Consider the following 23220-nt stretch of genomic DNA (forward strand, 5'->3'; position numbering starts at 1 on the left):
GGGATTAGAACCCATGACTTGACTCCCAGGCCTGTGCTTCCATCCACTAAGCCACTCCGCTATCCGTATCACCTGATGCCAACAGATGGCCATTCTACTGAATGCCCATATCATTCTCATAAAACTCTCATAAAATTGGGTCATTTACAAATGCTTTAAAAAAAAAAAATACAGACAAAGCCCTTTGTGTTGCTGAATATGAACCAGAGGAGTAAAACTTAAAATCCCTCATTTTTGAAAACAGTGAAATGAAACCCAAAGAATAAAACCTGATCATTGGCCCCCAACAAATCAATGGCATTTCACTGAGCGCTTACTGTGTATAGAACACGATACTGAGCGCTTGAGACAGTACAATATAACAGAGATGGTAGAAACGTTCCTTTGCCAACAAGGAGCTTACAAGAGGCATACAGTTTCATCTTTAATATATGAGTCGTATTCTTGCAAGACCCCGCCATTAGAAAAACTTGCTTTGTAAGTGCTCAATCATGGCCAATACTCCCTACATACATATATTCATGGGTAAAACTGTTCCGACTTGACTGCTGGAAGAATATCCCCTAACGATGTTGCAGCAGATCTGAGTGGGCTTTTTCAAAAGCTCTGGAAAGTCCAGGCTCTCATTTTGATGCAGGAAATTGAAGCCAAGAACATATTCAATCATATTTATTGAGCGCTTACTGTCTGTAGAGCTTATATATGAACTAACTTTTTAACATATATTAACTAGCCTATTTACTGATATCACAGGGCCAACAATATTCCACCGGTAAATAGAGGCCCAGATTAGCAATAAAATACAAGTTCAACTAAAGAAGTCTCTTGGCATGACGAATGGGGTAATAAGTTTCAACAGGGTGGTAAGGGTAGAAAGGAGGGTTTCGACTCAATTCAATCACATTTATTGAGCGCTTAATGTGTGCAGAGCACTGCATTCAGTGCTTGGGAGAGTACAATATCACAATAAACAGGCACATTACCTTCCCACATCAAGCTCACAGTCTAGAAGGGGAGGCAGACATTAATATAAATAACCCACCGATACGTACGTAAGTATAGTGGAGCTGGGGGGGGAGGGATGAATGAAGGGAGCAAGTCAGGGTGATGCAGAAGGGAGCGGGAGAAGAGGAAAGGAGGCCTTAATCAGGGAAGGCCTCTTGGAGGAGGCGTGCCTTCAATAAGGCTCTGAAGGGGGAGAGAGAAATTGTCAGATTTGAGGAGGGAGGGCGTTTCCTGACTCCTGGATGGAGTCACTTTATCCAGTGGCTTCCAATTCAGTACGAAGTTGGCTCTCCAATTGTGGAAACTCTAAGCCTCAACACGAGCATATTCACGGAGCTTTATCACTCCTCTAAAATTGATCGAGTAGGCAATTCTGGGTAATTTTGGTAAACACAGGGAACCCGATATTGGTTCAGGGACCAATCCTCACTTCACAACATTGTTCCAGTGGGAAAACTGGCTCCAACTTACATTTCGGTTTGCGACACAGTTTTGACTCCATCTGTTTTAGTATGTTGAGTTTCAGCTGGGTTTTTTTGGTTGCTGTTGCTTTTGGCCTCAAGGGCATCTATTTTCTTAGAAAGTGATTCCCCCCAAAACCTAGATTTTTACACATATGTCTCTCCCTACTAGTATTGCTGCAATTCTAAGTGTAATAGATTCTTAATCAAAAATTAACTCACCAATTTCTCCCTGCAGTTCTTGTCCCATTTGTACTGTATTTCCTCCTTTTAACTGGCATTTAAGATGTTTAGGTTCATCGGGAAGTGGTCTGAAAGGATTTTAAATTTTAAATGAATTTTTCACTTAATTACTATACTGTTAAAAAGATCTAAGTTGCCTTAATCAATCCGGTATTTATTGAGTACTTACTGTGTACAGAGCACTGTAATAATAATGATAATAATTGAGGCATTTGTTAAGAGCTTTCTATGTGCCAGGCACTGTACTAAGCGCTGGGGTGGATACAAGCAAATTGGGTTGGACACAGTCCCTGTCCCACGTGGGGCTCACAGACTCAATCCCCATTTGACAGACGAGGTAACTGAGGCCCAGAGAAGTGAAGTGACCTGCCCGAGGTCACACAGCAGACAAGTGGAGGAGCCGGGATTAGAACCCATGACCTTCCGACTCCCAGGCCCTGCTCTATCCACTACGCCATGCTGCTTCTCCTGTACTAAGAGCTTGAGAGAGTACAACAGAGTAGGCAGAGTGCAAGAGAATAGTTCACAACCTTATTCCCACTAAAAATCTTACACAAAAAAGTAGCACTTATTCCAGTTTACAAAAAATAGCTCAAAGAAGTGTCTCTTCAGGGGATAGATGTTAATCTAAAGAGCCTATAGAAGGTTAATTTTAAAGCTAATAATAATTGTTTTATTACAGTAAACTTCATTCTTCCAAAGGCTAAACTTCTAAACTTCTTCCTGGAATTCATTCAAGTACTATTTGTGAATTGAAGTAGTCTTTTTTGGAAGCTCACTCTCTTGCTCTGAGTTACTCAAGTTCCCCACGATTCTCAACTTAATTCACTTATTTCCGCTGTTTGGAAGGATCTGGTTTATTTGGGCATAAGAATTTCTTTCCTGTAAAAAACTTTCAGACAACGTTCAGTTTTCCCAAGTGACCTTTTACAATCTGAAGATAACAACGATAATAAGTATGGTTTCCGTTACGCGCTTACTTTGTGCCAGGCACTGTATTAAGCGCTGAGGTAGATACCAGCAAATCAGGTTGGACACAGTCCCTGTCCCACGTGGGGCTCACGGCCTCAACCCCCATTTTACAAATGAGGTAACTAAGGGACACAAAAGTGAACTGACTAGCCCAAGGTCACTCAGCAGAAAAGTGGCAGAGCAGGGATTAGAACCCTTGACCTGCTGACTCCCAGGCCCGGGCTCCAGCCACTAAGCCATACTGTTTCTCTGATCGTTGACGGCAACAGCCAGAAACATAAGGAACTTCGACGAAAAGGTTTAGGAACTATATTGATGGGCGAGATCCACTGGTGCCACTCTGTTTTAGGGAGTGTCATTTTGTGATAATGACGGTAATAATAATAACTGTGGTATTTTCTCAAGCGCTTACTAGGTGTCAAGCACTGTACTAAGCGCTGGGGTAGATACAAGATAATCAGGTCCCATGTGGGGCTCACAGTCTAAGTAGGAGGGGGAACAGGTATTGAATACCCATTTTACAGATGAAGGAACTCAGGCCCAGAAAAGTGATGTGCCTTGCCCGAGCACATAGCATTCATTCATTCAATCGTATTTATTTGGCACTTACTGTGTGCAGAGCACTGTACTAAGCGCTTGGATCGTACAATGTGGCAACAGAGAGAGAGAGACGATCCCTACCCAACAACGGGCAGACAAGCGGCAGAGCTAAAATAAGGACCCAGGTCCTCTGACTCCCAGGCCCGGGCTCCTTTCCACTAGGCCGTGCTGCTTGTGAGCAGTTACCTCACTGTAAAATGAGGATTTGACCCTCCTCCCTCCAACTGAAGATCGTGAGTCTTTTGTTCGACGGGGAGTGTGCCCGGTCTGATTATTTTGCATCAACCCCAGCGCTTGGCACACAGCAAGCACGTAACAAGTACTATTACTTGGTTCCAGCACCCACTGGAGGAAAAGTGAGCAAGTTGACTAGGAACCACTAGAATACCTGACGAACCTTACTTGGTCTGGAAACTTGGTTTACATTGCTACAAACTTAATAGCTTCCAACTGTGTGAGCAACAAAAGTTTACTTAAACAGTTACTCAGCAGAAGCACGATACTTTCATGTGCACATCAATATTACTCCATGTCATAAGGTTGGCTTTTGGTTTTTTTAAGTTCTGCTTCCAAATGAACAGATCCTTTCCAGCTTCTGACCCCATAGATTAACTGCTTCTTGATTTAACTATTCAGTTCCTCCTCCTCTTTCCTTCTGCAGAAATCGTTTTGGGCCACTGTTCCGCTCCAAGGAAGAAAGCGTTATGAAAATCTGATGTCAATTAGTACTTTGGGTAAGAATTTGGGAAACAATAATGATGATGATGATGATAATAATGATATTCTGAGCATTACAGGCAAAAGCCCTCTTTAATTTAAACCTAGGGGACTTGTAACGTGAGATGCGATTCTAAGTCGGGTGAACCTGAATAAATCCCTCAAGATCCCACCTTGATCCTCAGGAAATCTTATATGACTATATTTTATTTAAAAGTACACACACGCACACGTGCGGTTCTTTGAAATAAAATATATTCACGTGATATACATAAATATAAGCATAAATATATAAATTATATTTCAGTACACTTTATGGGTCAATAAATACATTTCCTAAGACCGAATCACTGAAATGTTCATAATGGCTTTATGAATTCGAAAAGCCGACGGGAGGACCCGATTTTCTCGTAACATCGTTAACGGGTTAGACTCTTTTAGAAATAGTTCTTCCAGATCGCAATTTTGAAATCGGAGTAAAATCTCATTAATATGCACACCATTAGTGGGAAATCTGTGATAAAGCAGACCACTGCCACAGAAAGTCCTTCTCTTTTTCTACGGCTTTGTCTGACAAAGGAAGTGTTTGCATTACATCATGGCTAACGGCCTCATTAGGCTGCAGGCAAGAACAGATATGAAAAGGCACCAAGGAATAACGACACTTGAGAAGCAGTGTGGCGTACTGGATAGAGCACGGGCCTGGGAAGCAGAAGGACCCGGGTTCTATTCCCAGCTCTGCCACTTATCTGTTGCGCGACCTTGGGTGGATGGAGTCATTTCTGTGGGCCTCAGTGACCTCATCTGGAAAACGGGGATTAAGACTGTGAGCCCCCTGTGGGACGTGGATTGTGCCCGATCTGATGAGCTTGTACCTACCCCAGCATTCAGTACAGTGCCTGGCACTTAGTAAGTCCTTAACCAATACCACATTTAAAAAAGCAAACGAAAAAAACCAAACACAAAACACACCTGCCACCTGCTCGCAGATTTAAAAAAAAACACACAACACACCACAGAGAGGAGAAAAGGGGTAGGGAGAGGGAGGAAAGAGAGAGAGGGAGCGAGAAATACACATAAAGGAGAGACTGAGAAAGAGTTAGGACGGGGAGAGAGAGAGGAAGAGACAGGAAGAAGGAGAGAGAGGAAAAAAACCAAACCAGTAGCGACAAACTTCAGTTTAGCACTTGCATTCTATACTACAGTTTTTTTCCCCACTAAATTGAATTGTATCTTCAATCTATTGTATTTATTGAGCACTTACTGTGTGCAGTGCTCGGTACTAAGTGCTTGGGAGAGTGCAACAGAATAGGGTGGGGAGACCCATTCCCAGCCCCAAACGAGCTGATGGTCTACACCACTTTACTCCAAACTAGTGAGAGTTCAACCACATACCTTTTTTGGAGATGACTACTTATCAAAAACCTATTACATTTTGAAAACTCTTAAAAGGGAGGAAAAAATATAAGCACGGACCTTACTGTAAATGCGCTCTCCAGAGAGACATGATCATCCTGGAATGATATCTGGCAATACCGCACATCTTTCACAGACGTCGGCACTTTTACGTCTGGTAATAAACCCTGAAGCAAGTGCTCTCTGTTAATTTTAGGTGTCCAGTTAACCTGATGAAAAAAATAAAAAAAAATATATATATGAAATGCACATCTCAGCACACACAGGCATACACCAAATTCTAATAGTACTCTATCCTAAAGGGAGGAGGTAAAGCACCGCTAAAAGATTACATCAACTAAGTCAAAATTCTTCTGGGGAGAAATCTGGTTTTATTCTGAGCAGCGTAACGTGTCCAGCTACAAGTCCACCCACTCATCTCCCGTTTCCTTGAAAGGATTTTTGAAGAGTTTAGAACCGTTTACAAGCCTTGTAAGCAACTGGGCCTACCTGAAGTAATAATGGTATTTACAGAGTATCTATGTATAACACACTGTACTACGTGACTGTAAGCCCGTCAAAGGGCAGGGACTGTTTCTATCTGCTACCGATTTGTACATTCCAAGCGCTTAGTACAATGCTCTGCACTTAGTAAGCGCTCAGTAAATACTATTGAATGAATGAATACATTTTAAAAAAACACCAAATGGGTACTAATCCCCGCTCGGCCCATTGCTTGCTGTATGACCTTGGGCAAGTCGATTGACTTCTCTGTGCCTCTGTGTCAGGCTGGGATGTAGAAGCAGCGAGGCTCGTGGAAAGAGCCCGGGCTTGGGAGTCAGAGGTCATGGGTTCGAATCCCGGCTCTGCCACTCGTCAGCTGTGTGACTGTGGGCAAGTCACTTCACTGCTCTATGCCTCAGTTACTCATCTGTAAAATGGGGGTTAACTGTGAGCCCCACTTGGGACACCTGATGACCCTGTATCTCCCCCAGCGCTTAGAACAGTGCTCTGCACATAGTAAGCACTTAACAAATACCAACATCATTATTAGGCGTTCCCAGACTGAGCTCCTCTTCTCCCTCTACTCCCTCTGCCATCCCCCCTTTACCTCTCCGCAGCTTAACCCTCTTTTTCCCCTTTTCCCTCTGCTCCTCCACCTCTCCCTTCCCATCCCCACAGCACCGTACTCGTCCGCTCGACTGTATATATTTTCGTTACCCTATTTATTTTGTTAATGAATTGTACATCGCCTCGATTCTATTTAGTTGCCATCGTTTTTACGAGATGTTCTTCCCCTCGACTCTGTTTATTGCCATCGTTCTCGTCTGTCCGTCTCCCCCGATTAGACTGTAAGCCCGTCAAATGGCAGGGACCGTCTCTATCCGTTGCCGACTTGTTCATCCCAAGCGCTTAGTACAGTGCTCTGCACATAGTAAGCGCTCGATAAATACTATTGAATGAATGAATGAATATTATCATTAGAAGGAGCGAAGGGAGGTGAGGTAGGAGGGGGCAGGGTGATGGACTGCTTTAAAGCTAATGGTGAGACGTTTTTATTTGATGTGGAGGTGGATGGACAACCACTGGAGATTTTTGAGGAGGTGGGGGTGACGTGTCCTGAACGTTTTTGTAGAAAGATGATCCGAGTGAAGTATGGACTGGAGTGGGGAGAGGCAGGAGGCTGGGAGGTCAGCGAGGAGCCTGATGCAGTAATTTAGGCGGGATGGGACAGGGACTATGTCTAATCTGATAAACTTGTATCTTCCCCAGCGCTCAGTAGGGTGCCTGGGATACAGTACGCACTTAACAAATAAAGAGAAGCAGCATCTCAGCGCTTGGTACAGTGTCTGGCACATAGTAAGCCCTTAAAAATATCATTGTTATTAATAAAAAAGAATACAATTTAGTGGGTAAGACAGACATTCAAATAAGTTAGATAGGAGAAGCAGGGGAGTATAAGGACACCCCAAAACATGTTAACAAATACTTCAACAGCTACACCCATTTTTAAACACAAAGGATGATACATAATCCCTGTACTACGGGAATGATCTTCTCACTAAGATGACAAGGCATATGCAAACCCATTTAATCAACCACTTGAACAAGGTTCTAATCATGGCTCCGCCACTTGTCCGCTGTGTGACCTTGGGTAAGTCACTTCACTTCTCCAGGCCTCAGTTCCCTCATCTGGAAAAGGGGGGCTGAAACTGTGAGCCCCACATAGGACTGTATCCAACCCAATTTGCTTGTATGCACCTCAGAGCTTAGTACTGTGACTGGCACATAGTAAGCGCTTCATAAATATCATAATTATCATTATTAATAAGACTTTCCCTTGGGAGTCCTTTGCTGCTGATGGGCTAGACTATAAATCTCAATGATCACAGAGTGAGAAAACAAAGTCCATTCTGTCCGTGTCCCAAATTCCTGGAATTTCTGCCCAGATTTAATCATCGAAGCTTTAGACATTAATCGGGCCAAAAAAAAACCTGGGAAATTTTGTCCTCTTAATTATTTTATGAGGACGATGATCATAACTCAATATTTTTCTCAAATCAATTCCTTTTTCAAATGGGAATTAGATTAAAACACATAGAGAGAGAGATGATTTTAGAAGAAGGTATCCTTGGGAACGTGTCTACCAGCTCTAGTGCATTGCACTCTCCCAAACGCTCAGTACAATACCCCGTAACCAGTAGGTGCTCAATAAATACCACAGGTGGACTGATTGAAACGGGGGGAAACTTTGCTCTCAATAACGTACTTTGATTTTCTCTGCCAGAGCTGCAGTTATGATGATTTCCCTCTCCCCTTCATCATACATCTGAAAAATGAGATTATGCATGACGTCTCCGGCGATCCAGTTGATCTCGTCTTGGTGTTTAATTTGAATAGCCTTTTGTCCTTCCACGCTGAAGATTTGCAATCTGGCAACGTGGCTGCTGGGAAGCAATTTAAAAGTCTTCTCCACAGCTGTTACCTCTTTACAGCTCTAGGTACAAGCAAAAACATAAAATGGAGTAACTTGACTGGAAACCAGGTTAAAAACGAATTTAAAGAGGGCCGGGGGAGAGCTGGGAAGCTTTTATTCAGTTCACTGCCAACGGGCAGCTTCGGAAAGATGACTGTTGCAAAAGTGGTCCCGTTTCAGGGCGGTATTTTGAAATAACTGTTTCGGTAATGCACCCGACATTCAAAGAGTGTGAAAACAGCTTCCCTTTTTATGTGTTTTCCCCATTTAAAAGCCCAAAGAATTGTTCTGAAGAAACTTCACCACATATCCTTTCATTACAGATATCGATGTAAATCAAACCAACTAAAGAGGAATAAACAAATCACAAAACCACTTACAGGTATTTCAATCTTTGCTTTGAGTGTCTGGTCTTTCTTTATATTCTGTACTTGCACTACGGGCCCAGTTAAAATACTGGTCCCAGCATTGCTGCAATCCACAGTGTACACTGGAAGGTTTGGAGCGCCTAGGAACTAGGGAAAAAAATAACAGTGAATAGCTTCAGCCCATACTTCACGCTGCTGCCTGGATCGTTCTTCTACAAAACCGGTCAGCCTACGTCTCCCCATTCCTCCCGAACCTCCGGCGGTTGCCCAGCCACCTCCACCCCAAAGAGAAACTCTTTCGCATCGGCTTTAAAGCGCTCATTCCCCCGGCCCCTCCTACCTCACACCTTCCTGATTTCCTACTACAACCCAACCCGCCCGCTTTCGCTCCTCAAATGCCAACCTACTCACGCTACCTCGAGTTTCCTCCATGACCTCTCGCCCATGTCCCACCTCTGGCCTCTTCCCATCTAACAAAAGATTACCCTCCTCACCTTCGAAACCTTCTTCGGAGAACATCTTCTCCGACTAGGCCCTTATTTCCTCTCCTCTCACTCCTCGATGGTTTCTATTTTCTCCCTTCTGCGCTGTCCTAGCATTTAGATTTGCCCCCTTTACTGATCCCAGCCTCAGCCCCACAGCATTTATGCCCACACCTGTCATTTATTTTCAAGGCCGTCTCCCCCTTTAGACCGTACGCTCCTCGTGGCCGGGGAACGTGTCTTACCCACTCTGGTACACTGTACTCTCCCCAGTGCTCAGTACACTGCTCCATACCCAGGAAGCGCTCAATAAATACAACTGACCGATACTATCAGAGTAGTTGGTGACATCACTGGACTTTTAGAGGTAGGTACTGTGGGCACTGGGGCCATCGGAAGCAGCGTGGCTCAGTGGATAGAGCACTGGCCTGGGAGTCAGAATGACCTGGGTTCTAATCCCGGCTCTGCCACCTGTCTGCTGTGGGACCTTGGGCAAGTCACTTCACTACTCTGGTCCTCAGTTCCCTCATCTGGAAAACGGGAATAAGAGCGTGAGCCCCATGAGGGACAGGGACTGTGTCCATCCTGAATAACACGTATCAACCCCAGAGCTTAGAACAATGCTTGGCTTCTAGTAAGCGCTTCATAAATGTCATAATTGAGGGCTTTGGTTGGGGGGGCGTGGAAGTTTGGAACAATTAGTCGGGGTTAAGGACAGGGGAGTTAATGAGGGGAGAACTGAATAATAATAATAATTGTGGTATTTGTTAAGTGCTTACTATGTGTCGGGCACTGTATTAAGCGCTGCGGTGGATAAAAGCAAATCGGGTTGGACACAGTCCCTGTCTCATGTGGGGGTTCACATTCTCCACCCCCATTTTACAGATGAGGTAACTGAGGCACAGAGCAGTGAAGTGACTTGCCCAAGGTCACTTAGCCAACACGTGAAGGAGTTGGGAATAGAATCCATGACCTTCTGACTCCCGGGCCTGTGTTCTATCGTGAATTCATGAGCAAAGGAGAAGGCTGATTTAGAGTGGGATATAGTGAGCTGGCTTAACTGCCGGTGGCCTTCAGCTGCATGAGGGAAGTGGGAGAAGAAGCAGATTGTGGGGCGGGATGGAGGGCTGTTGGAAGAGTGTTAAGGGGGATGGGGGAGAAGGGAACTGAATTTGGTAGACAGGGTCAGAGTTGAGGGCACGTATTTCCACATCAAGCGGTGGGAATCAATCAATCATATTTACTGTCAGCCAATGATATTTATTGAGCATTTGCTGTGAGCACATTATCGAGGGGAAGGTCAGAAGGGGAGTCCAAGATGGAGGTGTAGAGCTGGAGTGGGGCCAGAGGTCAGTCAAAAGGTTATGCTCAGCGTTGACGATAATAATAATAATGATGATGGTATTTGTTAAGTGCTTACTGTGTTGGGCACTGTGCTAAACACTGGAGTGGAGACAAGCAAATGGGGTTGGACACAGTCCCTGTCCCACTTGGGGTTCACAGTCTCCATCCCCATTTTACAGATGAGGTAGCGGAGGCCCAGAGAAGTGAAGTGACCTGCCAAAGGAGAGTGTGAGCCCTTGGTTGGGTAGGGATGTTCTCTATCTGTTGCTGAATTGTACTTTCCAAGAGCTTAGTACGGTGCTCTGCACCGAGTAAGCGCTCAATAAATACAACTGAATGAATGAAATGGAGGAGCTGGGATTAGAACCCACGACCTTCTGACCCAGACCCGCGCTCCATCCACTACACCGTGCCGCTTCCCCACGCTGCTTCGAACAAAGCTTGGCACATAAGTGCTTAATAAGTACCATTCTTATTATTATTACAGTAAAACCTCCTGCTCGTTTCATTCAATCGTATTTACTGAGCGCTTACCGTGTGCAGAGCACTGTACTAAGCACTTGCTGGCTGTTTCACGGCTCTCTGTCCACCTAGGGGCTCCTCTCCCTCCTGCCAACTAAACCACCAGCCACCTCTAAGTGGTCTGAGGCCTCTTGGACCTCAAGAGACCAAGACGATAATTTGTTTCTCCCAAGGAGCAACTCACCTTACAGAGTACAATCAACTTTGGTTGGGCTGTGATATTTCCCGCTTCATCTAACACTTCCACCTGGAATGGAAAGGCTGTTCCATTTTCAATGACTAAAATGTCAGATTCGGGTTTCACTTTCAGCTGCCGAGGAGGCCCTAGTAAAATAAATGCCATCGAAAGAAGGAAACTGAAAACCCCGAAATTGAATTCCTACTTTCATTGAGCTGAAATTTATAAAACATACATTTATACAACTTCAAGGCTATCTCCAGGATAAAAGTGAACACTCACAGCCTTATTTGAACATCGTGACACATAAGCATATGAATTACAGGGAAGCACGGTCAAATACCACATAAAACTGCACTGTGCAAAATTATTCTACCATCTCATTAAACAGAGACGCGCTGACAGCCAAACTCTACTATTATTTCCCCTGCCCCTAATCGATTTTAATGTACGTCTCCCCCCGAGGACTGCAAGCCCCTTGTGGGTACCGGAAGCGTCTACCAACTCTGCTGTATTGTAATAACAAGAATTATTATTATTTGTTACTATGGCATTTGTTACTATGTGCCAGTCACTGTACAAAGTGCCGGGGGAAATCGGGTGGGACGCAGCCCCTGTCCCACGTGGGGCTCAGTCTTAATCCCCATTTGACCGATGAGGTAACTGAGCCACAGAGAAGTGAAGGGACTTGCCCAAGGTCACACAGCAGACAAGTGGCCGAGCAGGGATTAGAACCCATGACCTCCGACCTGGTCCTTGCTCTAGCCACTACACCATTTTGCTTCTCAAGCACTTTCCCAAGCACTTAGTACAGTGTTCTGCACACAGTAAACACTCGATGCCTGTCACTGACAATTAGATTTTAAAACATTTCATCATTTAAAGCACTCTCCCCATATCCAAAGCCTTACTGAAATCATACCTCCCCAAAAAAACATTCCAGATCAAATTTTCACCACCCCTCCTATTTTCCTTCACTTCTGCTTCTCCCGTGTACTCTAATAATAGTAACGATGGTTTTTATTAAGTGCTTACTAGGTATAGGCACCATCCCAAGCACTGGGGTGACACAAGCAAGTCAAGTTGGACCCAGTCCCTGTCCCATGTGGGATTCAACTCTCACTCCCCATTTTATAGATGAGGTAACTGAGGCACTTGGAGGACAAGTGACTTGCCCAGCAGACTAGTGGTGGAGGCAGGATTAGAACCCATGACCTTCTGATTCCCAGGCCAGTGCTCAATCTATTACGCCATGAATCCCACCCTTTCAACACTTAGGTACTCCCCACCCAACGCTACAGCAAATATGTACATATCCTTATACTCGGATTACTTATCTGTAATTTATTTTAATGTCTGTTTCCCCCACTGGACTGCAAGCTACTTAAGAGCAGGGATTGTGTCTACCAACTGCACTGTTCTGTCCCAAACGTTAAAGTACAGTGCTCTGCACCAACTGTTTGATAAATACCACTGACTGATTGAAACTTTGATTTTTCTGTTTATCATTTTCGGGAAGAACCCACTTCAAATTTTCCCTCTTGCCTTAGCCCTCCTAGTGAGCGTCTCCAAGTTGTACAAACTTGAAATATGCAAAAGTGGCCATTCCCGACTTGCTCTGACATTTAATCACCACGTAAAATTTAGTGTATTTGAATTCTGCATACAAGGGGCCACCACTGTCTGCCAACGGTTTAGGCCCTTTGAAAATCTGGTTACTTGTTTCCCGTTCAGCCCAACCTCGCTAAAGGTTTTAATTTGAATATCTTCACCAGGGTCAAAAGTTTTAAACTTGAATGAACGCTGCTTGTAGGAACGTTGCTAATCGTTGCTAATACTGGCGGCTTTCTTTTCCTCTGCCATATAAGATGTCCCATACTGAAAGAGACATGCAAACAGGGATGGACACAGTCCCTGTCCCACCTGGGGCTCCTAGTTTTGATCCCCGTTATCCAGATGAGGGAACTGAGGCCCTGAGAAGCGATGTGAATTGCCCAAGATCATACAGCTGACGAGTGGCAGAGCTGGGATTAGAACCCATGACCTTCTGACTCCCAGGCCCACGCTCTATCCACTACTCCATGCTGCTTCCCTTTTGCGGTGCCCCGATTTGCTCCCTTTATTCGCCCCCTCCCCCTCCAGGGCCCAGCACTCGTGTCCATATCGGTAATTTATCTATTTTAAAGGCTATCTCCCGTCTAAACTGAAAGCTCATCGTGGGCAGGGAATGTGTCTGTTGTACTGCTCTGCTTTACTCTATTTTACACTTAAATACAGTCTGAACAGTATGAATTCTGCCAAGATTCACCCATTTTACATTAAATACTCTTTGAAAACTAAGTATGAACCCTGCAAGCATTCATCTATTTTACATTACATATATTTTGAACAATCACCACTTCCCAACTCCCTCTCCCTTCTGCATCATCTATGCACTTTGATCTGTAAACTTCGGGCACTTGGTACTCACTCCACCCTCATCCCCACGGGTTTGGGAGTTAGAAGGTCATGAGTTGTCTGCTGTGTGACCTTGGGCAAGTCACTTCACTTCTCTGGGCCTCAGTTACCTCATCTGCAAAACGGGGCTGGAGACCGTGGGGTAGGGACTGCGTCCAACCTAATTTGCTTGTACCCACCCCAGCGCTTGGTACAATGCCTGGCACAAACTAAGCGCTTAACAAATACCAGAATTACTATTATTATTATTATCACCAGACTGGAAGGTCTTTGTGGGCCGGGAACCCGTCTATCAATTCTGTTGCACTGTACTCTCCCGAGGACTTAGTTCAGTGCTCTGCACGCTGCTCAATAAATCCCACTGACTGCTTGGAAACAAGCGTATGCTTCGAAATTCTCTCTCACTAGAGGAAGAACATTATATACTACATTAAACCCGTTGGCACATTTCAAAGCCTACCATTAGGAATGTTTCTGAAAAAAAGTATTTACCAGGTAGTAATCGAATTTTCAAAATCTGAGAGTCTTCTTTTAAACCTGGTAGTATAACCTTCAGATTAAAATTCTGTTGAAAAGAATATTTGAAATATTAAACTGAGTCAACAAAGTAATAATAAACGCAAAAATTAATCTTATTTTGGAATTTCAATTTTGTCCCATTACAGCTCACTGTGTGCAGGGAACACGTCTACCAACTCTGTGACACTGCATTCTCCCAAGCGCTTAATACAGTGTTCTGCACATAGAAAGCACTCAATCCATATGATTGATTTTTGTATTAACCTAGAATTCACTGAAAATGCTCAATTTATGCCTCTTTGAAACATGGGAGTCAAATTATTTGTTCCTAGTAAACACTTCTACAAATTCAAAAACCCTTATTCGTATGGTGCCAGTTAAATCCATCTTTGTTCAAGACGCATATTTTTCACTGTTACAGGAACTGTGAGCCCCGTCTGGGGCACTGAGTGTACTTTAACTGGGTTTTAACTAATACAGTGCTTAGTACAAAGTATGGAGAACAATGATATTAATATCCATTAGCAGGTAGTAAAAGTAATAAGGGGATTTGCAAGTATAGCAAGAAACTTACTCGGCAGATGTTAATAACTAATGATTTCCCCCCAGCCATTTTAAAAGATAAAGAGAGAATTCAGAAGAAAGATTAAGCGATTTTTTGAAGGTGCTTTGAAATGAGGGAGAACATTTATTTCATAGAAAATTTTGACTGGGAAAAATTTCCTCCTCCTAGAATTTTACTTGTTCCCTAGTGCACATGCTAAAAATAAAACGCTTTTTTTTTTAATTAAAATTTTAAAATTAAATTTTTTTTAATTAAATGCTCTGTACTAAGAAAGCACATACTGAAATAAACGGTGTGAGCTTGCTGAGTCACCAAGAGACTAATTTATCTAAGAATTCAAGTTGCAGAGCCATGGGTTTCTTACACCCTGAATGAAAAACTGACAACATAATGCATTACCTGCAACTGGAATTCCTAAACCATTATCGCCAAGACGAGTACTCTCACTGTTGTACACAAGCAGCCACCTTGTACTAGATATTTTTACGTTAAATCTACATAACATAACATACATGCCCATGTATATTTCATCTACTGACAACTTCTTTCTCAAGGCTGTTGGAAATGTGCCTACCTTAGAAGTAAAATCAAAGCACTGGATGGGAAGGGAGTAGATTTCGGAGGCTGCTAAGGAAAGATGTAGCTTATAGCATAGATTTGGGAAAACTAGATGTGAAGCTGGAGTGAGAGAAGAGCGAAAAGTTGGAAATGATGGATCGGGACAGGATTTAAAAAGGGAAATGGCTGAGGAAAAGCGTTCACACTTTGTCGTGACGAGCAATCCATTCTGCCACTCTGGACTGTGAGTTCCAGACATTTTCCCAATTCGATCTGTCTAGAGAACTAGAGAACTGTGTATTCCCCAGTGAGGACAGCCAGAATTTGTTGTGTCACTTATAGCAGGCCCAGTGGTTCGTTTAATTGTGTTAACGAGTGCACAGCCCCTAGTGAGGAGGAAGCCGTTAGGTTCCCCAGCTGTAAAATCCCACAAAATGGAAGGTCTGGAAGTTTCTCCCAATTGCCTGAAGGACTGAGGAAATAAGTGAATGGATTACATTCAGTGAGAGTTAGCTAGGAATGGCTTGCGAAACGACAGATTGGAAGAGACAGCCGAGAGAGTGAGAGACGATGTTTTCGTCTCTCACTGAATTTCACTTGCATGACACCACCACATTATTTTCAATATGAGCCACTAAAGCCCTTAGTACAGTGCTTGGCACACAGTAAGCGCTTGATAAAAACGACTGAATATGACGGAATGAGCACCCATTTCGGCACCCTGCTTACCTTGCCCTGGTAATTGTTTACATGGCCCTTAGCGGTAACACCCCTAATTACACAACTTGGTCCTTTACTTATTTCTTCATATTCCAATGACAAACCGCTACAAAAACAAATGAAAACGTATAGTATAAGTCTTCTGAAAGGTTATGTTACCGGCCTTTATCATCACTTCATTCTTCAACTAAACGCAACAGAGAAACAGTGCAAAATACTGGACTTTCACGAAATGTCTTTCTATCCTGCACGGCGGCAGCACTCCTGGGGAGCTCAGTAACTGCTTAATTACAATGCCATCGTTTCTCCTACCTTGAGGGGTGATCACATTTGCGGATTTAGCATCTACACTGATGGGATGTAATCATTTCTTCTTCTCCCACTCCTTTCTGTATCACCCTTACACTTGAATTTGGGCCTTTCATTCACCCCTCCTCCGACCCCAAAGCATTTGTGAACACTGCCTTATTTATGTATATTCATGTCTGTCTCCCCCTCTAGACCGCCAGCCTGTTGTAGGCAGGGAACATGTCTACCAACTCTGCTTTGTTGTACTCTCCTAAGCACTTAATACAGTGCTCTGCGCACGGTAAACGCTCAATAAATACCCTTGATCGACTGACTGCTGAAGAGAGTCAAATCCTGAAAGATTTGGAAGCTTTTCACTGAGGATTAGCCAAGAGGGACCTGCCTAAATTACTGTTATCTTTTCCCTACAGCCATGAATCATTGACCACACCATTCACTCAAAATTCACACCCAGATCTTAAAAAAGGAATACAAGAAGGGTAATGACTAATGTAGTTGTAGCCTCCCAGGATGCTGTTCCAAAGACTAAGCTGTGATCAAAATCTGTAATAAATTCTGCAGCATTAAGGAATATCTTTGTATTGGCTCTCTGGCAAAGCTGAGGTAATTTCAGGTTGTTTTTTTAACTCAGATTACTAAAATGCAAACAAAGTCTCCAACTGTATTAACAAGAATTTACTGTGGAAAACATTTCCATTGGTCCCACTGATATAAAAAGGGCTCAACAAATGTAAAAAGAAAAAAAAATTAAGATTGATAATAATAATAATAATGATGGTATTTGTTGAGTGCTATGTGCCAAGCACTGTTCTAAGCACTGAGGGAGACACGGGTTTATCAGGCTATCCCAAGTGGGGTTCACAGTCTTAATCCCCGTTTTACAGATGAGGTAACTGGAGCACAGAGAAGTAAAGTGACTTGCCCAAAGTCACAAGACAGGTGGCAGACGCGGGATTAGAACCCATGACCTCTGACTCCCAAGCCCTTGCTCTTTTCACTAAGCCAAGCTGCTTCTCTATGAGTTTGGGGCAAAGCTTTTTCTCTTCCCTTTTTAGGAATCATCTTATCTTCTTGCACTGCTTCCCTTATTCCTCAGGAATTTACCGTTCAACTTCTCACTTCCACTTGTCCGTGAGTAGCGGGAAGAAACCGCACACGGATTAACATCTACCTGAATCTCTGAGTTGCCAGCAACAACAGCCAAAAGTTGGCACGACCGCTTTAAAAGATATTGGCTAAGCGCTTACTCTGTGCCAGGCACTATACTAAGTGCTGGCGTAGGTACGAGGTCGTCAGGTTGAACTCCGCCCACGTCCCACTTGGGGTTCACTGTCTTAATCCCCGTTTTACAGTTGAGGTAGCTGGGGTGCAGAGAAGTGAAGTGACTTGCCCAAGGTCACAGAGCAGACAAATGACGGAGCCGGGATAGAAGCCAGGGCCTTCTGAACTCCGGGGCCTTTGCTCTATCCACTTGACCACACTGCTTTTCAATCAGCTCAATTACTCAATCAGCTCCCCTGGGGATTTTAACATTACAAGTGACACAACATGATCAAGTGTTTTTATCGGGCGCTTACTGTGCGCAGAACACTGTACTAAGCACTTCGGAGAGAACAGATAATATAACAGACACATTCCCTGCCCTCAGTGAGTTTACAATCTAGAGCAATACAACTGATAATTAGAAACGTGGCAATTTAAATAAAAGGCACAAATCTTAAGGGGGAATTTTCTGTGACTCCACCGGGATGATCGTCAATCCCTAGGCGATTGCCTAATTGAGGATGTCATGAATAACAGCGTGACCTAGTGGAAAGAATAAGGGCCTGGGAGTCAGAGGACCTGGGTTCTCCGCCACTCGTCTGCTGTGTGTGACCTTAGGCAAGTCACTTTGCTTCTCTTTGCCTCGGTTACCTCATCTGCGATTCTCAATTCCGTTCTCAATTCTACTTAGACCGTGAAACCCACGTGGGACCTCATTAACTTAGATCTCCCCCGCCGTGCTCAGTACAGTGCTTGGCACATAGTAAGCCTTTAATCAGTGTTGTTGTCTTTGTCAAATGCCGTCGAGTCATTTCCGACCCATGGCGACTCCATCTTTTCCAGAACCTCCCATCCCCATCCATACGCACTCTGGTATGTAGTCCGTAGAGTTTTCTTGTCAGCAATAACCAATATCCAATTATTATTATTGTTATTATGACTAGGTTTTAATGTAATGAGTTTTTTGGGTCAGAGAGAAATATTTTTGCTATAATACGCCAATTCACATACATCTGAAAGTGTTTCCTTCTATCTAGGGAACATTAGTTGAGCCCAGGATAATAACACCCTCCCCCTCCAAACTCTGTTGACTTAATCTTCCTGCTCCCTATATTGTAAGACTAAAAATGCAACATGATACTACTTGCAGACAGTATGCTTAAATCCACTGTAAAAAGCAATAGAAATCTAGTTTAAAGGAAACATCTCATTAAATCGATTCTTTTTTTTAAGTAGCTGTTGCCAATTTCCTTTAAACCAGATCATATCGCCTTTAAAATCCACTCTCAAGGGATGTAAGCTCATCCAGGGAAGCAGCATGGTGTAGTGGATAGAGCACGGGCCTGAGAGTCAGGAGGCCATTCGTTCTAATCCCGGCTCCGCCACTTGTCGGCTGTGTGACCTTGGGCAAGTAAGTCACTTCACGTCTCTCTGCCTCAGTTACCTCATCTGTCAAATGGGACAACAACAACCTGAATTGCTTGTATCCACCCCAGTGCTTGGTACATTGCCCGGCACATAATAAGTGCTCAATTACCATAATTATTATTATCCACAATAAATGCCAATATGCAAACGACTGGGTGGAAAGTTCATAAAGTACTTGACCCTTGCCACTGACCCGAAGCAGGAACACCAGCTTCGGTGACTAAATCAATCATACTTATTGGAACACTTACTGTGTGCAGAGCACTGTATTAAGCGCTTGGGAGAGTATAATATAACAGAGTTGATAGACATGTTGCCTGCCTCTCAACAAGCTAATTACAGTCTAGTCCCTTCCACTGCCTCCTGCTTAGTTTGGGTCATCTGAAGCCCCCAAAACCTTGAAAATTGGGCCTACCTGCTGCTATATTATGGATATGAGAAAGATCACCTAGAGGACTTAAATTTTGGAAGTATTCTGTAGTACAGAACCCTTTTCTCAAAAAAAGGAAAGGAAAGAGAACGATAGAATGGCAAAGTCCCATTACAACACAGTGGGTTAACTGTGCCTGTTCTAACGTGCTGCAGGCAAGTACAAATCCCCCGAATTACACTTTATTTAGAAGTCATTCACCTGGGGTCTGGTTTGTGCCAGAGCACTAAATACAAAATCCTTCAGTTCAGTTTCACTGTGATGGCCTTACTCGAACGCAGCCATGAACTTCGCTGAAAAGCCAAAACACCAGATTGAAGCAGGCGAGGCCTGCAAGTTGGGAAAGGGTGCTTGGCTCTAGATTTTGATTGAATAGTGAACTCCAGGTAGGTTCGGATCTCACTCCCAGGTCAGAAATGAGACCCAGTTTTACACCCTTAGTGCGCTGAAGCCCCAATAATTTCCTCTCTGGTTGGAGTGATGGGCTCCGCCGAGACTTTATTTTCTGATCTTGGAGTGAGAAACGGAATTCAAGCATCTCCATTGTCTCAGATTTCAATATTTTCATGTAGTACGGCGGCTATAATGCGAGGAGACTCTCTCTCTCTATCGCTCTCTCTCCTTCCAAAACGTGTGTTTTAGTGACGTCTCCTGTCATATCAAAATTTTAAACTTTGCGTGTTTAACACAAGGCAACATATTCAATGACTAGAGAGTAAATATATGCTGATGTTGAATAGATAATTTTTATTACCTTGCTTCAAGAATTGGCTTGATCTCACTCATCAGCTGAGTAGTATGACCAAATTCATCCTGCAAGTCCAAAGGAATGTTGAATGGCACTCCAACACGAAATGGAGGATCCAGAAGACCCACAGAAAATTTCTCGGGTTTCCCCTCTTTAAAAGAAAAACAATGTTGATTGTGCACTTTTTAAAAAATAAAACATGACTGATAATACTTTGATTACAGCCCTATGAAAACTAGAATGGATTTGATGCCGTGGAATCTCTTTATCTGGAATGATGGATAAATACTTCTGCGAATGAGATGGTTTGGGTGAAGCCCATTCTACAAAGAAGGGATTGAAATCTGACGACCGTCCACATTATTTTTAACCCCTCAATTCCAGACCGGCATCTATATGCCCCGGTACAATTGTGTTTTGCCCACGTACAAAGTTGCAACTTTTATATTTCCCGGATTGCAACTCCATCTTAATGAGCAGGATGAATTTACAAGAATTTCCATTTAAAAACGAGAAAATGAAATGTGCCCATGGCATGTATGGATTTAAAAAGCATGCCACAGGAAGGGTCTGATTCAATTGCATTTATTGAGCGCTTACTGTATGCAAAGCACTGTATAAAGCAGTTGGGAAAGTACACTATAACAACAGACACATTCCCTGCCCACAACGAGCTCACAGTCTAGAGGGGGTGACCAACAATAACAGAAATAAATAAATAAATTACAGATATATCCCCATGTGCTATGGGGCTGGGGAAGATGAACGAAGGGAGCAAGCTGGGGCGACGCAGAAGGGAGTGGGAGAAGAGGAGAGGAGGGCTCAGTCAAGGAAGGCTTCCTAGAGGAGAGGTACCTTCAATAAGGCTTTGAAGCAGAGGAGCAGTCATCTGTCTGATAGGTGGAGGCTATAAGAGAAGCAGCATGGCTCACGGGAAACAGCCCGGGCTTGGGCTCTGAGGCCCAGAGAAGTGAAGTGACTTGCCCACAGTCACACAACTGACAAGTGGCAGAGCCGAGATTCGAACCCATAACCTCTGACTCCCAAGCCCGGGCTCTTTCCACTGAGCCATGCTGCTTCTCTAGCACCCACCGAGCTCCTGTGGGTCAAGCCTTCTACTATGGGCTTAGGAGAGTTGAAAGAGAATTCTGTGATCCCTGTCCCTCATGTACCTTATAATAATAATGGCATCTGTTATGCACTTACAAGGCGCCAGGCACTGTACTAGACACTACAGTGGATACAAGCAAATTGGGTTGGACAGGGACTGAGTCCAACCCAATTTGCTTGTATCCACCCTAGCATTTAGCACAGTGCCTGGCACCTTGTCCCTGTCCCACACGGGGCTCATAGTCTTCATCTCCATTTTACAGATGAAGTACCTGAGGCACAGACAAGTGAAGTGACTTGCCCAAGGTCACCCAGCAGACAAGTGTCTACCCCAGCGCTTAGAACAGTGCTCTGCACATAGTAAGCGCTTAACAAATACCAACATTATTACAAGTGGCGGAGACGGGACTAGAACCCCTGACCTCCTGACTTCCAGTCCCAGGCTCCAGCCACTGTGCCATGCGCGGCTCAGTGGAAAGAGCCCGGGCTTGGGAGTCAGAGGTCACGGGTTCGAATCCCGGCTCTGCCACTTCTCGGCTGTGTGACTGTGGGCAAGTCACTTCACTTCTCTGTGCCTCAGTGACATCATCTGGAAAATGGGGATTAAGACTGTGAGCCCCATGTGGGAGAACCTGATTCCCGTGTCTACCCCAGCGCTTAGAATAGTGCTCCGCACATAGTAAGCGCTTAACAAATACCAACATTATTATTACTTTATAATCTAGTGGGGGAGGCTGATAAAAAAAATAGTTACAGATGAGGAAAAAAAGAACTGAAAATGGGTATGTAGACAAGTTAGTGTTCCATTCGTACAGTAGGCAAATCTTAGTACAGAGGTGTTACACTGTAAATGCCTAAGTGCAAAGGTGGCGCGGAGTGACGAAGAGGGCGTTAGGAGGGTATGATCACCCTGTGCTCTCCCACGTGCTAGTACAGTGTTCTGCACACAGTAAGCGCTCACTAAATATGATCGAATGAATAGATGCAAGAAAAGTTCATCGGGAAAGGATTTCTGGAGGTGGGATCTCAGAAGGGCTTTGGAAACGGGGAAAGGTGTGGCCTGGCAAGTTTGAACCGGGAAGGGGAGAGAGTTCCAGGCAGGAAGAAGTGCTTGAGCAAGGGGTCAGAGGCGAGAGAGATTGGAGGAGCCACAGTGAGAGAGTGAGAGAGCTTGAGAGATACAAAATGCAAGTGTAGACGAAGTGAGAGATGAGAATGCATAAGTAGGAGGAAGTGGGCATCTTAAAACCGACCGCCAGTTGTTTCGGTTTGACGAGGGGAGAAATGAATAGGAAACCGCCAGGGGTTTTGGAGGAATGGGAAGGTGAGGGAAAATGAAGTTTCAGAAAACTAGGGGAGAAGTGAGAAAAGGGAAAGGATAAGAGGAAGTGGGCATCTTAAAGCCAGCGGCCAGTTGTTTCAGCTTGATGGGGAGAGAAATGGGTTAACCCCGGGGGGATCTTCCGAGACGTGGGAAGATGTCGGGAAAAGAAGTTCCAGAAAACTGATCCAGGCAGCAGCGTGAAGTATGGACTGGACAGTGGAGAGGCCGGAGGCAGAAAGACAAATAAGGAGGCGGATGCGGTAGCCAAGGCAGGAAACGGTGAGTGCCCTGACAAGGGCGGTGGCCAGTGAGATGGAGAGGGGAGGGTGGTTCCAGAAGACGCTTTTGGCGGAAAAAAACCCATTGGATAAAGCTGCGTACTAAAGGTGACCTTCAAAGAGAGAAAGGAGTGGAGGATAATGCCAAGGTCACAGGTTTCACCGATATTGGGAGTGAGTGTTGTTCACCGGGATGACGAAGTTTGGCGGAGGAAAGAATTTGGAAGAGAAGATGAAGAGTCCCGTC

At 44.2% G+C, this 23220-nt stretch overlaps 1 protein-coding gene across 2 annotated transcripts in view; it reads right to left on the reverse strand.

Annotated features, from left to right (window-relative positions):
• SMCHD1 (structural maintenance of chromosomes flexible hinge domain containing 1) overlaps positions 1-23220 on the reverse strand; it is a 131057-nt gene that overhangs the window by 57047 nt on the left and 50790 nt on the right. For both annotated transcript variants that reach the window (XM_029066197.1, XM_029066198.2), the window contains exons 20-27: positions 20268-20412; positions 16093-16189; positions 14214-14286; positions 11271-11410; positions 8751-8885; positions 8164-8391; positions 5475-5623; positions 1689-1777 (exon numbers count right to left, since the gene is read on the reverse strand). In XM_029066197.1, coding sequence (XP_028922030.1) covers positions 1689-1777; positions 5475-5623; positions 8164-8391; positions 8751-8885; positions 11271-11410; positions 14214-14286; positions 16093-16189; positions 20268-20412 — 1056 coding nt within the window. The remainder of the gene's footprint in view (positions 1-1688; positions 1778-5474; positions 5624-8163; positions 8392-8750; positions 8886-11270; positions 11411-14213; positions 14287-16092; positions 16190-20267; positions 20413-23220) is intronic.

This window comes from Ornithorhynchus anatinus, chromosome 5 (genome assembly GCF_004115215.2).
Source record: "Ornithorhynchus anatinus isolate Pmale09 chromosome 5, mOrnAna1.pri.v4, whole genome shotgun sequence".
Taxonomy (NCBI): Eukaryota; Metazoa; Chordata; class Mammalia; order Monotremata; family Ornithorhynchidae; genus Ornithorhynchus; species Ornithorhynchus anatinus.